The following is a 16,501-nucleotide window of genomic DNA, read 5'->3' on the forward strand; positions in this document are numbered from 1 at the left end:
TTGGAAGGGAGCTTTAAAGATCATCTAGTCCAAACCCTATTTGATTCAGAAAGATCCATTCAGAAAATGTTACCACACTAAGATGTTTCAGAAGCACTTCAGAACATACCCATTAGTCTTCTGTGTTGAGTGCAGTTTTAGCTATAAGATGATAGGCTTTAATTATTGCCTGATGCAGACTGAGAGAACTGGCTTCTACAAAAACAAATCACAAAAAATCATATTCTTCGGGACATAACACTTTCATTTCTGGTCACAATGTAGTTTAGGTTTTTCTCCTCTCTACACACATGGATATCCAGCTGATGTACACTAAGTGTACAATCATATAGGCATTTTCACATGCGTGTAATAGCAGACTTTCTGCTGCACGTCAGTATCTTAGTTATTACAAACTATAGAACACATACACTCTAAAGAACAGGAAAAGAAACGAGTCAAATTATCATCATTAGCATCAGCACTATCCTAAATCTAACTTTTAAATCATAACATAATTTTTTATCATCATTTTATTTTTGCTTATAATTACTACATTTGCAATTATCTACCTTGATCTGAGACTGCTGGTTTATGCAGAGAAAGGTCTCCCTCATGTGGAAATCTGCCTATCAGCAATAAAATATAAACTGCATTTTGCTTCTTAATACAGGTTCTATTGCTTAGATTTGCAGATTCATTTTTGAAAAAGTATCACTTAGTATATTTTCTACAACATCTTAATTCATCTGAGCTATCATTACAGTGTGAAAGAGAAAAAAAAAGAATAGAATCACAAGAACGAAAGCAAAATACTTCCACATCTAGTCAGAATGTAAGGGAAATTAATCTAGACAAAATTTACATGTTTTAGGTTTAATCTTTCCTCCATCAGTTTCCTCAGCTTTTCTTCACAGTTGCTCTGAATATCATTCAGGATGTTCTCATACATGTGATTTTCATGTATTGACTTTTAATAATCCAACAGAACTGGGATCTAAAACTCTAACTGACAACAAGCAATAAAATTGACTTAACTATGAGGTTTGATAAGACTACATAGCTAGTATGTTTTGGCTACAAGTATTTATGTTTCCTTACATCCATAACAAGTGTGGTTCAAAAATAGCTTCTGAAGTGGAAAATTTATCAGGACTTAACTCAGCTCCTTTTCTCACCCATTTTAATGCTTTAAAAGAAAACCACACAGAAATAAAAGTTTCAATAGAACATTCATAGTTGTGGGTTTTTTCTCCCTCAAACACATAGATTTGACCCAAACTGAATGCTTTCAGTTTTCTTTTGCTAGAAAAAGAGGAAGTCTTTTGAGTTGACCAGTCACATTTTCTTACTTTGCAGTTGAACAAATGAAAATACGAACAATGTTTACAGCTATGGTTCAAATGTCTAAAATATTTTAAGTGGTAACCAAAACTAAAGTTTGTTAATATAAGTGTTGTAATACCAAAACAAAAGTAAGGTATGATGTCTAAAGACAAGAAAAGTGCACTTGGATTAGCAGTTTTATTTGGGTGGTGTGGAGTTGGCTTTTAAGCTAATTTTTCCTGATCTTGCAAAAAACCCCTGCAAAATAATTCCTTGATTACTTTGACACTTCCATAGCTGAAACCATTAAATCTATGAAGCTTTTTTATAGCACCTTTGCATGCCACACTGAAAAGGAATAGGAAAAACTTTGACTGACTTTTTATGCTCCCACCAAGGACATCATCTTCCCTTCCTTCCTTACATTTTTCTCAAAATACTTCACAAACCAATTGCTCAAGTATAACTTTTCAGTTCTGATGCTGATATAACTTGGAAAACAAAGACCTGATTTGTGACCATCAACTGCCAATGTCATAGATTTTGGCTTTTTTCACATAATGAAGGGAAGAAAATGGTAGTTCAAATGGTAGATTTTTTTTTTCCTTTTTACTTATACTGTGTAAGTTTATAAATTATAGATGTGAATGTGCATCAGAATGAAGTTTAAAAGCATCACACAAGTATTTCTGCTATAAAGCTGCCTGGGGCAAATTCTCAGTCTTGAAATTTGTCAGGAAGCTAGACTGAACCCAAACCATGATGAAATCAAACACGCTTCCTCTCCATCAAAGACACTGATGAGCAATAAATACTATTGAAGAACACAGAATAAGAATGAATTTGTTTCTTTTATTGCTGGTAGTGTGCTTTTTTTATCCCCTCCAGTTTTAAAATTAATTCACAACACAGTTTAAGTGCATCTATTAAAAGAGAAACACGGCATCAACTCCCCATACTGATTAATATTATTTCATAACAATCCAAAAAAATTACCATCCAAATTCTTCAACTTCTGCACATCTCAGAATTTATTCCCTGATGTGTTGAATTTTGTAGTCCTACGCAATTTAATAAACCCCCACATTTTTATTTATACAATTAAAAAAAAATCATCAAAAAGTGACCCAATTCCCCTAGAGTGATACACAGTTAAGATGTGAAATACATTGACATTTCCAGTTCATTTCATACTTACATGCCATTACAAAGGAACCATAATTTTACTGAACAGATAATCCCTTACTCAATAGGAAAGCTCTCTGGCTTGGTTTACGCTCCAAGAAATTTTGTAGTATATCCATCCCATCTAAAGATCCTCCAGGCTTCAAAATGAAGTTTCTGTATTTCATCCCAGCCTGATAAAAGGTAAAGCAGAACATTACTATTTCTCACCTTGCGAACTGCCTCTTTTCTGTATTTGTTGTGTATTTAAAAATCTACTCATGATCAAGCACCTTTCCTTCTTCGGATTTTCATAATATCAAATCAGGATACACACAAGTATAATTTAGATCTGCTGGAAGAACTCAAGAGAGCAGAAATTTAACTTGTTCTTGAACAAATAATTTTTTGGTGGTTTTACACTGTTTTGGAAGCTACAATCAGAACCTGTCTAGAAGACATGCTATAAAGCATAATGCACGCACAATCTTCACAGTCTTCAGTGATGGATTATCCCCATGACTGACTGGCAGGAAAAAGGAACCTAACATCCATCCTCTCTTAACTGAAGATTCCTCTTTCTTTAATCTCTGTTTGGAGAACAGGATTATAGTTCATAGATAGATATAGCACATATGCACATATGCACAGTGGTATGTATAATATGTACAAACACATCTAACTCTCCTATTAAAGTATTGTAAAGTAACAGAAACTTAACCCAGCTTTCATTTGCAGGAAGAAATATTACTTCAGAAGGAATGGATTCCTTTAAAAAGAATGAACCAAGCTTCTGAGACACCAGTAAGTAATAAGGACTTTCTTGAAAAGATGTCATAATTTAAAGAAGATATGTAGAGAATTTTGAGCTTCTAAGACATGAGAAAATATTATTTTGCATGCAGATGTCCCAGATGCTTCTGATAAAAAAGAAGAAAATGTTTTTCCTTTTAGTCAGTGTATACACACATACATACTTCCCCACATGTCACAACTATGAGGTTACAGAACCAGACCACTTCCTGATAGCTGTACTGCAAAAACAAACATAGGTCTTTTTAACTGATAGACTTCCATGACTTAATTGCATTGCCAATTGCAATGTCTGAATTACAGCTGCAAAAAAACCTAAAATACAAAAAAAACCAAACCCCAAACCAAAACAGAAACCCCCCTGAAATTTCACTGAAGCACTGGTCATACTTCACTATTTGTGTTAGTTTCCTGAACATCAGGAGCAAATGAAGATATGGTTTCTTATAGTTTAAAAGTGTTATTTTAGTATACTTGAGTCTTTGCTGTGGTGTCTCCAGAGCCAGACCATTGCTCAGTTCTGGAGAGACCAGAAGTAATTTCAGATAATGTGCAAGAATTAAGAAATGAGACAACCAATTAAGTGTTTGCTGAAGAATTTTTATAGACACAGTCTCTGAAACTAGTTTCTATAACTGCTGCTCAAAACAGGAAGAGAGGTTTTATTCTAACAGGAAGAGGTAAGCCAAATTTCTAAAAGCCCTAGTCATAACACCATAACCATTTTCCTCTCCTGCTGTTCTGAAGAGTAGTCTAATTCCAGATATAATGAAATACGAGTAACTACAAAAATCATATTGGTACCTAGTATTTGCTTATAAAAGATTGTCCCATCCCGTGGAACTCTACTACACTTAAACGGAATGCAAATAAGAAAAACAAGTTGAAAGAGAACCAATCTGAGGAGACAGCATGGCTCAGAAGGAAGAGGGAAAATCTTCCCAGTGTTAGCTCTGAAGTTGTATCAGCATTCAAGCAAAGTGTTTGTGCACACACATATGGTAGAGAGTGAGTGACACACTCACAATCATTTTTCTACCTTACTACTTAACGTGGATAGCAGGCTTCACATTAAAAGAGGCTCTAGTTGCCTTTTAGCTGAACCATAGTACATATTAGTTCCTAGCATAATTAAGTTATCTCAAAGCCTCCCATACACAGAGAAAGAAAACAAAAATTCCCACCAAAAATCAGAATAAAAGGCACTTTCATCCCTCAGAAGTGAAAGTCACAGCGCAACTCTGCCAAATTTTAGCTTAGGGTTTTAGACTATACAGTTACACATAAAAGAGTTTTGAGAGTAGGGAGTAAAGACAACAGAAAAGAAAGGTCTGTGATGACACTGGAGAGCTGCTCGTGTGTCAGAACTGAGACCTGACACAAAGTCCCACAAGTCTGGCACCAGCAGCCTTACCCATCTCTTCCAACTGCTAACAGCTAAAAAAGCCGAGCAAGTCTGACCCCTCCCCAGATGCCATTTTCAAGATGAACAGTATTTTACTGAAAAGTTAATTTATTCTCTCACTTAACTTGCCATTTCTTCTCTCCTGCTCTTATTTACAAGTATCAACATTCCCACTAAATGAGAGGTATGCTTATTCTCACACGTACCTGTCATGAATCCCTGGCATTTCAAAATCAGTTTTGACCTCCAAACATTTCATCACCTCTCCTCTCAAACTATTCAGCTTGCTGCTTTTCTTATTAAAATCCTTTTTCAGTTTTATTGGTCTAACCAATGCCTCAGTTTTCTAGCCCCAATCCCGTTTCCACTTCGGACTCCTCTCTTTGTAAAGTCTTATGTTGTTTATTTTCTCCACCCTCTAGAGGGAGGGACAGTTCTAGAAGTTCTGGTTGCTGTGACAAGGAAAGGGAGGAATAAGGGCAAATTCCATGAGAGAAACAGGAAAGTCGAGCACTTCCTATTTTCTCCTTCACTTGTCTTGTACACGTTTACTGAAGGGAAGTGCTGGCTGCTGAGTCCAGAAGATAGATAAGAGGACCAGGAAAATCAAAAGTTCTTTCCCATGACAGAACTGCAGCATCTCAACTCACAAGTCTAATACTATGATCTCTGAAAAATAAGAAAGGTGGCCAGAATTGGCAGGACTACTAACCACATCACTAGCTAACCTTTACTTCTGCTGGAGGCAGAATAGGCTGGACAATTGCACGAGGGAAAAAGAAGCCCAGTAAACCTAGAACCTGTGAATCATTTGAACTTAAAAAGCCACTTACGACAAGAACTAAAGAAGAAAATTAATGTAAGTTATGCGATGCTGTGAAAGGGAAAGGTCAAAATAAATTCTATTTTATTATTCAAAATATATTCTAAATAGTAACTACATAAAAGCACCACACACTTGAGGTACTATTAACGGAAATAGAACTATTATACAACTTTCACAGCAGAAGAATATGCATCTACTCCTGCAGTGCAGGAATATGGGGTTTTTTTTAGTCTGAAATTGAAGAGGAAGGTATTAGTCAACGTGTCACAATGTCTTAAAAGTACCGTAATATTAAACATATGACTATGTAAGAATTATTTTTAAATCCAAGTGCTCTTGGAAATTTTACGGTTATTTTCTAAAGTAATTAAGTCATTTATACACTTTTTTTTGTTCATCTGAACTTGACAGGTACAGAAGACGTACTGGAGATGTTATACCTATGGATCATGATTGCAATAAGCATGATTTTAGAGAGAAACTGCAACAAAAGTTTTTACTAAAAAGTATTCATCACTCACCTTTGGATTCATTATTCCTTCTTGTTTAAAGCAGCTGTAAAAAATGTCCATGGAAAACACTTCACTCCACAGGTATCCATAGTACTGACCATCATAACCACCTGCCAGGTGTCCAAAAGTAGCTGGCATGTTTGTTCCTTGAAAAGCAGATTAACAATAATTTATTCAAATCAAATGCATTTCTTCCTTTGATGCAAACAGTACTTCAACTTTAAGAGTTAATTAATAACGAATTTATATCAACTATTTTGAAACTTCTAACATATAGGGTCTGAGTATGCCTCAAAGTATTAGCCATATTTTGTTGACTACAAAGGAAACTCAATTTCCCATTTTAGGCTAGTTGCACATCCAACACAGATGTGACAGAACATCTGAAGTAGTATTCACATCATGTCACTCTAAATTACAACTTGCAAATGGTAAAGTTTTGCATTTACCTTAAGCTTCCTTCAGTAGAGAACATTAAGATCACCCCAAGTTTCAAAGTAATTATTTCAGCTTCATAAAGTAGGTTCTTTTATAAACAACAACTCTGTTCTTTTTATATGCCAAGCATTATTGGGAAATAAAGACATGTTTAACCAAACCATTTGGACATGCTGTATAAAAGCTTCACACTGACATACCTGGGGTGGCAGGAATTCCTAGAATCTCCATACAGTATTTAGCATATTCATCTGCTGGATCAACAGATGGCTTTGTGTGCAGAGCCTGGTCAACTTTGCTCAAAACAATCTGACGGAGGGTTAAAAGGCCTAAATGGGTAAGAACATTTAATTAACTAGCATCAAAGTAGCTGGAGTTGCTTTAGCACCTCTCATTCAAAGATCTCAAAAAGCATCCTAAATTATTAGAATTTTAACCATGGAAAAACTTGGAGTTATGCCATTTGCATTTGAATTGGTTCAGTTACAAAGTTGAGAGGCATATTTTTCATGGAAGAAATGCCATTATAAGCTTCATCTTTTCAAATGTTATTTTCCTTACAGATCAAAACCAAAATAAAGCAGATATTTAAATAGAAAAGTTCAGTATTTAAAATTATGTTTTCAGATGTCTTCACTTCCAGTATACCACTTCATTCAGGCTTGCACAGATGGTAGTAAGTGTATCTACCTTAAGGCAGAAACCCAGCAAGAACTGCTGCTGCAGCTGCTGTAGGCTTTTTAGAAGAAGCTACGAAATAGGAACCTTTACTCAGACAAAATGCTTATGCAGCTACACTGCCTGTACAAGCCACAATAAACTGCAGTGGCTTAATGACAAATTGCACCATAAATGGGTAAGACTATGATAACACGGAGTCCTGATTATGGGGACAGAGCGGTGAGAGTGACAGAATAACAATGAGATGGTAGGTAATGACATGAGATTACCACTTGGTTTGGAGATACATATAAATTGGTACAAAATGTGGAAGGAGAAGAGAACTAGGACCTTATTTTGGGAAAGCAGTGTGTCTATTGGGAAGGTAGGGAACACAGACTCAAGGTTCTGGACTGAGAACTTACGAGGCTGCTTGAACAATGCAGTGCTACAACACTTCTGTCCTGGATCTGCCATGTATATTCAGTAAATTTGCAAATAACTTTGGTGTCTGTCAAGTGTCACATGCAAAACAAATGTGGATGACAGATGTAGAAAATCTGATACTGTATTCACAGTGCCTGCTCTGGGGTACCAGAAAAAAACCAAATAACAGAAACCCCAGGATTTTCCCTCCCCTCCTCCCAATTTTACATGAGCAAAGTTTGTAGGTAAAAAAGTCACATTGAGAGGAATGCAAAGCTATTTTAGTCCTGTAGGTAGCCTGGAAAAACAGAGCTGCTACTGTTCCTGCAAACTGTGGTATCTGTCATCATAGCCTTTATTAATGGAGTACCCATGCAAATAAACCCAGACAGCGATTAAGTGTACACACAGAAGAAATGTAATGGGCTTGTTATGTTTGCCTTTAATTTCTCACCAGTGTTTTAAAGGGTATATTTTCATGCATATTCTGTGGGGAGAAAGGGCAGAGAGGTACCTGTATTAGCCAATCTAGAGGCAGCAAGTTTTGCAAGGAGAATGTCTTCAACGTGGCTCTCATCTTTGTAATGTCTTGACAGCTGCTGTAGTGGTTCTTTTTCCCACACCCAGTTCTCAAACATTTGTGAAGGTACCTCTACAAAATCTGTTTCCACATTAGTTCCACTAAACCTAGCAAAATCAGTCTGAAAGGAAAAGCCATTATATTAAATGAAAATAGAAGTCATGATTTCTAGCAGAATATAAATTTACAGATGCCAAAATTTCAGTGTTAATAGATGGCCTGAAATAAATGAATCCTAGTGACTTTATCCATGAAAGTTCTCCAAATCTGACACTCTATCACTGACAGAAGAATCTTCCTTCTGAAAGCCAAGCACATTGGAGCTTTTTATTTTTTACTTTAGTATCAACCACTTCATGTTTAAATAGCTCCCCCCTTCACTAATTTTGAAGAAAAGTTTTATACAGTTAAAAATCTTCATTAAAATATATTTCAAACCCAAAATATTTCTAAAAAGAAACAGTCACTTCTAAAAGACAGTTGTTCAAATGTCAACAGGAATTATTTGGTCTGACTCCATACTTCTGCTGTAGTAAGTCTACCTCCTCTTGCCAACCCAATTTTATTGTTCTTCCCTTCTCAGCAACATTCTAACAAAATATTTCAAGTGCTAAAAGAAAAAGAGGATTCTTAGTTTCCCAAATGACCTTTCTAAGAGCTGCAGATATTATTACATTCCATCCTCTGTGGAGGAACACATGCCCCGCAGGAGTACTGGCTTTTGAACTTAATTTTTTGCAGGGGAAAAAAAAAGGTATAACATAGGACGTATTATTAAACTGATTGAACTGACAACTGTATCGCATGCTTATGTTCTTCTTCAGAAGAACAGCAGAAAAGGAGAAAAACATTTGCCTTCATTTGCACTTGTGAGTTACTCAAATCCATAGTTGTAACAGGCTAGCCCCTCTTATTGTGCTTGCTGAAGAAAAGCTATGAAGGAAAGCTAGGAAGCATCAGCTGGGAAGAAATGGTGATAAAAGTGATGACAGCAAAAGGCAAGAAGAGTGCAGGAGTTTGTTGGCCTCCAGATATCCTTATTTACAAACACAAACACACCATGCTAACAGAAAAAAAAAAATTAAGACATTTGGTTCAAGGTACCTCAATAACTCTCCTTCCCATCGGCATAAACAGATCTCTTCCCTGCCCTGATACGTCACTTTCCAGCAGATCCCCAGTAGATTAAAAGGAGTTTCAGTATCCAAAAGCTGACCTTTACCAGCAGCTCACATATCCCCACCCAGTCCAATCCACACATACCCTTTAAATGTCAAGTTTTAATATGCTTAAACAAATCACCATATGAAACAAGATAGTGCTTTGCACACACAAATCCCAGATGACAGGATTTTCTTATGCGGAACTATTGAGTTGTTTGCAGGTGTGCAAATAACTTACATAAAATACAACAGCAGTAAGCACAGCAGCTTTGCACACAGAAACCACAACAGTAGAGGGAAAAGCAGGCCTCCCTGACCTGTGTGCAATTCCACAGCAAGTGAAGTACATAAGCATTGGAATTGTTAGCTTGGGCTGCCCAGAAGCGGTTCTGCAACACCCACACACACCCTCACTGGTTATCAAAATGTTTTGTGGTCAATTTTGTACCAACGCTGAATGTGCCAGATTTATAAATGTCTTCTAGGTAGTTTAAAAGAAAGGTTTTATTTCGCAATTTTTGAGCTCAGAAACACCCGTCTTAGGGTGAAGATTATCAAATAAACATTATACTTTTATCTTCAACATGATGCAAAAATATCTAAGCAACTCTAACTACTTGTTTTGAAGTTTCCTTGAACATTATTCGTTTAATTCTGAATGTAATATATGGGTTTCTATGACTTTGTTTATTCTGCAGTCCTCGTCTCTAGGATCAAGGTAAAGAATACAAATCTAATGTTTGTCATATTTCTCCGACTCGATCATTTGGTACTTGTTTAAAAGAAGATGAAAGCAGTGCTATACAAATCTGGATTTGTACATAACCATGCAATTTTTTTGGTGAAAGAATACTGAGGCTTGTCCTTCCCTGTAACGTAAAATCTTCATTAGGCCAATAAGAAATTTATCATACGGTAGAATTAATTTCACATGTAAAAACAAGAAAAAAAAAAAAAGAAATCAGCAATTTTACATCTTTATTGACATCTTGATGCAAAATCTGCAGACTAGCTTCAGTTCTTTCTGGTCACTCTGAGAAGAACCCTGACTATCAGTTAGGAGACCAGAACACACAATAGCTCAGGCAAGGTCTGGTTTATGCTTTTAATGTCAAGAGTGACAGCTCTCAAGAGTACTAAATGCCAAAATGCTGGAGGTAATCTGGATTACCAAATTGTTTGCATTCCTAGATACAGCAACCTTTTTTTGCTTCTAATATCTAGGATGCTACTAAAGGTGATAAAAAGCCCTCTGTCAGCTGTAACAGAAGCAACCACTGAGCACCTTCTTTACATTACACATGGATCTGTTCATTTGTCACAGATACCTGTGTGGTGCAAATGCAAAATTATATGTTCCTATGAAAATGTTTTTCATAAGAAGGTGTAACATTGCTGTAGTTTTAACTAAAACTTAAACGCAACAAAAACCCACCTCAACCTGCTACTTTGAGAAATAAACAAAAAACTGCATATGTACTTCACTAAAATTAGAAACCACCAAAACAGACTTCGGTCTTTCTTTTGAGACAGTGGAGAAGTCTTATAATGGCACAGAAGCATCACTAACCTGTGCACATATCTGATGCATTACATGACCAAATTCATGGAAGTAAGTTTTTACTTCATCGTGTCGCAGCAACGATGGGCGATCTGATGCTGGTTTTGTGAAGTTGGCTACCAGAGCAGCTACAGACATCATTCTGCTGCCATCAGAGAGAAGACAGCCGGGTTGGAGACCAAAGCATGCTGCATGCCCATACTTCCCCTCTCTGTATAAGAAAACATATCAGACAGCATCTTCAAACCACAAGCCTGCTCACAAGAATGGTGAAGCCCATTCAAGAACAGGGACAATCAGTCAGTGTCTCTTTAAAGCCTTACACAAGGAAATTACATCTTTTTGTAACTTCTAAGACTCACTAATTTTAATATCCTGTTAGAGCACAAGGAGGGGAGGAGGGAAAGGTAGTTAAATCACATCAGCTTAAGATTCACAGCAGTATTTACAAGAATCTGATTTTTACTCTAATACTGGAAGTATATATACTTCAGCAGTTAAACTGCTACTGTAGTAGGCAGGACTAGGTTCTGTCCTCTTATACAGTTATTTTTTAACTTCAGAATACAGTTCATTGCATTTTTCAGTGTGATCCAAAAGTTAAAAAAAGATTCTATTTTTTTTCCCTAAACCTGTGTAGCCTTAAATCAATTTATATTTTAGAAGAGTATCAGGCAATTTATAAATTGCTAAAGAATAATTAAAAAAAAAATTAAATACAAAACCCCCCCAGTGACAGTCAAAAAGGGCTAGCTAAGAATAAATTCAGTCTAACCTCCTAATCTCTGACAGAACACAGATGATGCTGTAAATAGCTACAAAGAGAGATGGAGAGCTATAGAGATAAAGCTGGAAGTACATTTCATGGTGTGCTCAACAGGAGTCTACTCTTGGTCCTGACCTATTTGATATTTTCTTTAGCAGTGTGGACAATAGTGTACAAAATACACACATAAAGTGTGAATGGAAACTGGGAGAAACTAGGAACATTTGGCAGATAGGAATATAATTGAACTGGAGTTCAATGTAAGTGAAAAGTTAAACACAGTGTTACAGTTAGAAAGGAGAAAAGTTCATAGAGGCAAAAAATTATGGACAACTGACTAGACAGCAATACTACAGAAAATGAACAAAGTAGTAATGCTTCATAAGCTGAATATAAGCAAGAAACATGGTAGTAGTGCAAAAAAGAAAAAGTGTAAACAATCTGAATACAGTCCAGAGGACAGCTTAATGAACATAATAATAGTCTTGTCAGTGGGACAAATACTTACTTCCAAATGCATTGAATTTCAATGACACCAGCAACCCACTAAGACCAATTCCATTTAAAACATATAAATAAAACACTAGGTCATAATTACCTGGGGTAAAGGTCCAAATAGAACTGTCCTAACATTTCTCCTGTTGAATTATCCTTTACTGTATAAAGACTAACACTGTCGTGCCAAACATGAGCACTTTCTACTTGCTCAAATACAAGTCCCAGCAGCTTCTGGTAAATATTCAGTAAGCCTTCTGTAACAGCCTCAATTGGGAAGTATTCCTTCAGCTTTTCTTGATCTATGGAGTACTTCAGCTCTTCTGTTTTGTTCATATAATAATGAAGATCCCATGCATTGATTCTTCCATCACAATCAAAGTTTCTTTCTTTACATTCCTTTTTCTTCAAATCTAGAATGAATTCTCTTTCTTCCTCAGCCAACGGCTTTAGCTTCTTACTCAAATCATCTGTAACAAAGATTGCCTTGGAATAAGCTTCTGTGTTCCTTACTATAATGTGTATTCCTATAATACATACTCGTAGTTTTAAGCACATGCCCCAAGAGTGGATGCTAGAGTTTTCCATTTGTTGACCAACAGCAAGCAAATTGTCTGCTTTCTTGTCTTAATGAGTTTTAATTGCAGGCATGCTGTATATAATACAGGAATCCACACAGTACTGTGAAGGGGTTTGGTAAATTTAGAGTTTTTCAAAGACATGAGAAATGGGAAGTTACACTAGATGCTTTTGCTTGAAGTCTTTGATTTTACCTCATGTAATCTCAGTTTTCCTGACGTATTTCTGAAGAAACAGCTGAAGACTACAACTACTACTAGTCACTGGAACTGCAACACAAAATTAAAACACTTTTTTTCCCAAGATTTTCCAAAACGATTATGACCTACTTCCAGCTAAAGTCCTATAAAAGGACAAGAGATGAAAGAGTTCTTGCTGATAAAATGGGTAGCTTCTAGACTACCAATGCTACTGGATATTAATCTCTACGATGCCATTTTTTTCCAATATAGTTTTTCTTGGACAAGAAAGGGTCATAGCACTATTAATACAATATATTGACCATAAAAAACTTACTAAAGCACATACTGCACCTATTCTCTTGTAAGTATTTCAGGACTACCAGACACTTTCTTTTTCCTTAAGAATTCAGGTTAGTGTTCACTACTGGTACCTAGAGTGTAAAATTTAGGAACTGACACTTATTTCTAGGTAGGCTGTAAGGCACTATATGCATTTACATGACTGAAATACTGTTCACAGCTCGTATTATACTAAATGCAGAATGTCATATGACAGAATGCTTTTCTCCCAAGCCATAAGATCAGCTTATGAGTATTGATTTAAAACATGAATATATATGAACAAAGCAGAGCAAAACATACTATCATGCTTGTAGCTGAAGATATATGAAAAGACTAAATAAAAACTGACAATTCATTTAATAACATTCTCCCTTTATGAGAATTACCCTGAAACATGATATTTATGAAAAGTATATTATCTCATACTGTAAACAGTTAGTCACAAAAAAGCCTGCTAAATTATGAGGTGTGTCAGCTTCAAAATAAATTAAAAACTACAGTATTACATAAATGCATTTAGAATTACAAAAATAAAATGGATAGAAAAGAGTGCAAACTACTTTAAGTACACTTTAAAAATCAGGTAACTATAACATTTAATTATAAACCAAAATTAAGTATAAGTTTATTGACAAATATATGGATAACTGGTATTGTCAAATATGGAGCTGAGCTCACACCATAACGGGAGAAAAGTGACAGAATTACAGGTGAAAAAAGAGGCACATCTGAACCTCTTTACTGATGTGTAAGTTCACAAAACTCACTACCACCAAACAGACTTTACCACCATACTAAATTATTTTGGAGGGTTTATTTATACGATTTATCAATATACAATCCTAAGTGGTGTTAGGACACATTAATAATGGAACACATACTATTCTGTGGAACTACATAATTCCAGAAAGTGTAGGTTAACTCCATACACAATAATGGGCACCATGTGGTCAACAGGATTACTATAAATTTGTAAACTGCTCAGTTTAAAAATTTTCAAGATAGCTCTGTCTTCAGATCAAATTCCATTAGAAGGCTTTTGAATTCAAGATTCAATCTATCATTCAAGACTTAACTCTGTAACTCAGCTCATGAAAGTTGCATCATCACATACTTTCATTAATAATTAGTAATGTTTCATTATAGTTAATGCAGTTGTATTAGAAAAAGGCATTAAGGCTACAGATGCACAAAAAATTGCAGCTAACCTAAGTGACTGAAAAGCTGCAACTGTGATGCAGCCTCTTGAACTGATAAAATTGCTTAGGCTGCAAATGTTATTCTGGTTCTAAATTAGGATAACCGCATTTTGGGGCAGAGAAAGGCATAACTGCTTGCTTCTGTTGCCTGTCACAAAGCAGCTATTTTCAGATTTTTGTCTTGCACTTTCCTGTTTTGGAGCAATTGTATTTGTACAGCTATGGTCTAAAAAAAATATATGCCAGAACAGAGGCAACAACTCATTTTCTATCTAAACATGAAGGACACTGTGACCCAATATGTATTTAAATTTATCCTGGCTGAGGAGTCAAGTTGCCATACCAAATATTAAAAGTATTGTTTATAAATAAGGACAAACCTAAGAAGGCGGTTACGTTATCTGTGCTCTTTGCAGTGTTTACCTCCAGAACAAAGTTGGCATGTGTATTATAACCAAGAAGCTCTGCCACTTTTGCCCTTAGTGGAAGTAATTGCTGAAGAATTTTCGTGTTCTCCTAAAAAAGAAAGGAGGCAAATTTGTAAAGTGAAACCAGAAAATGCATGTTTGAAACAATTATTTGAATATCTGTAATCATAAGAAACAGCAAATATTTTAAATGAAACACTTTAAGATATAAATATGGAATAGTGTAAGTGTAGTTAGATTCTTGTAATCTTTTACCATAGCATTTGATTGCAGGTAGCTAGTCTTCTAGTCAATCTGAGTCATTACTCTCCCTATTTTATCTGTTTTACTTAATCAAAAGATGTACCATTTTCTTTAAGGCTAACAACAAATCTTTGACTGTTGCAAAGAGTTTATTTCCTTTATCAATCATTTCAATGTGAAAGATAACAGGGAAATGGCTGACAGCTGGCTTAATTGCTTGTTAGTGGGGAAGACAGACTGCAAAGCTATTGTGCCAACATTCAAAGCTTGTTTGCAAATTTCCATCTTTTGCCACTGACAAAAGCAGTCAGAGGAAGAGATTTGAAACACAGAAACCCCAGGCCCTGACCTAAATGTGGTGGAGAAGATGAAAATGTAACTGTGATAACCTCCAGTTCTGGAAAAGTGAGATTTCTCAGGGGAAACCCTTTTTTTCAAGAACTAGTTTCAGAGACTGTCCCACAGTTTTAACAGCAAACCCCTTTAAGTGTACTGACTTGAACAGCATTCAGTTCCGGTGACATTTTATCTTATCTTGTACTCTTCAAATTTCCCAGCACTTCAAGTACAAAAGCTCAAGTCTGACATTGTTCTCTAATGAATGGTTGGTACCAATGCCTGAATGACACTTCTATCCTTCCTATCATTTTCATTATTTTTGTACCTGTCTAGGTGCCCAGTGTCATTAGTATCAAGCAAATTATTTGTGAAAATATTTCTTCTTTCTATAAGGCAGGCTTCCAGCTATTTTTGAGATTTTTTTCTACACCTAATTAAAATTCTCATCAATATGTAATGCATTAATTTCATATTTAATCACCTGTATTTCTTAATTAATATGTGTGCTTAAATAATCCCTCGCATTCAGAAGAATCTCGATGTACTACAGAAGCTACAATCAGATGTCCTTCTCTGGGAGGAAAGGGCCATTAAGCAGCTGTGGAACACTATGGGGAAATTTGGCAAAAGATCAAAATCCTACTTCTATTTACAGCACCTCTGAAAGTTTAAGAAATGTATACACACAAGCAGATCATCAACTTTCTAAGGTCTTTGAATATCAGAACAAACTGGAGCAAGGAACTGTTAAAGATTACACTGATAAGTTTTGATTTCATAGTTCTAGGCAATATATAGAAAAATCTAACATTTGAATGCCTAGCTCTGTTTTTCATCTCTGTCATTACCTTGTAGCACAGTCAATACACAACATACCTCTTTGCATCTCGAGTTAAAGGCAGATTCCATTTTTCTCCTGGTTTCTGAAATGCAGCACTTCTTCATGACAGGAAAATAGTGGGGATACTTTAAAGTAATTTTATATTTGTCTTCCTCAGTCTTCTCTAAACTCTTAATAAAGTCATCAGGAAGGCCTTCTATAGAACACAATTTAATACACAATGTTTACCAGAAT

The 16,501-nt window shown here is 35.7% G+C and overlaps 1 protein-coding gene across 4 annotated transcripts in view; it reads right to left on the reverse strand.

Moving 5' to 3' along the window:
• Positions 1-2,143: 2,143 nt before the first annotated feature.
• The window catches only part of NLN (neurolysin), a 38,413-nt gene continuing 24,055 nt past the window's right edge, over positions 2,144-16,501 (reverse strand). For all 4 annotated transcript variants that reach the window (XM_030471137.1, XM_030471138.1, XM_030471140.1 and 1 more), the window contains exons 6-13: positions 16,303-16,463; positions 14,797-14,932; positions 12,218-12,584; positions 10,863-11,064; positions 8,064-8,250; positions 6,664-6,792; positions 6,035-6,171; positions 2,144-2,663 (exon numbers count right to left, since the gene is read on the reverse strand). In XM_030471137.1, coding sequence (XP_030326997.1) covers positions 2,529-2,663; positions 6,035-6,171; positions 6,664-6,792; positions 8,064-8,250; positions 10,863-11,064; positions 12,218-12,584; positions 14,797-14,932; positions 16,303-16,463 — 1,454 coding nt within the window. In that variant the 3' untranslated portion in view covers positions 2,144-2,528. The remainder of the gene's footprint in view (positions 2,664-6,034; positions 6,172-6,663; positions 6,793-8,063; positions 8,251-10,862; positions 11,065-12,217; positions 12,585-14,796; positions 14,933-16,302; positions 16,464-16,501) is intronic.

Source organism: Strigops habroptila, chromosome Z, assembly GCF_004027225.2.
Source record: "Strigops habroptila isolate Jane chromosome Z, bStrHab1.2.pri, whole genome shotgun sequence".
NCBI lineage: Eukaryota > Metazoa > Chordata > Aves > Psittaciformes > Psittacidae > Strigops > Strigops habroptila.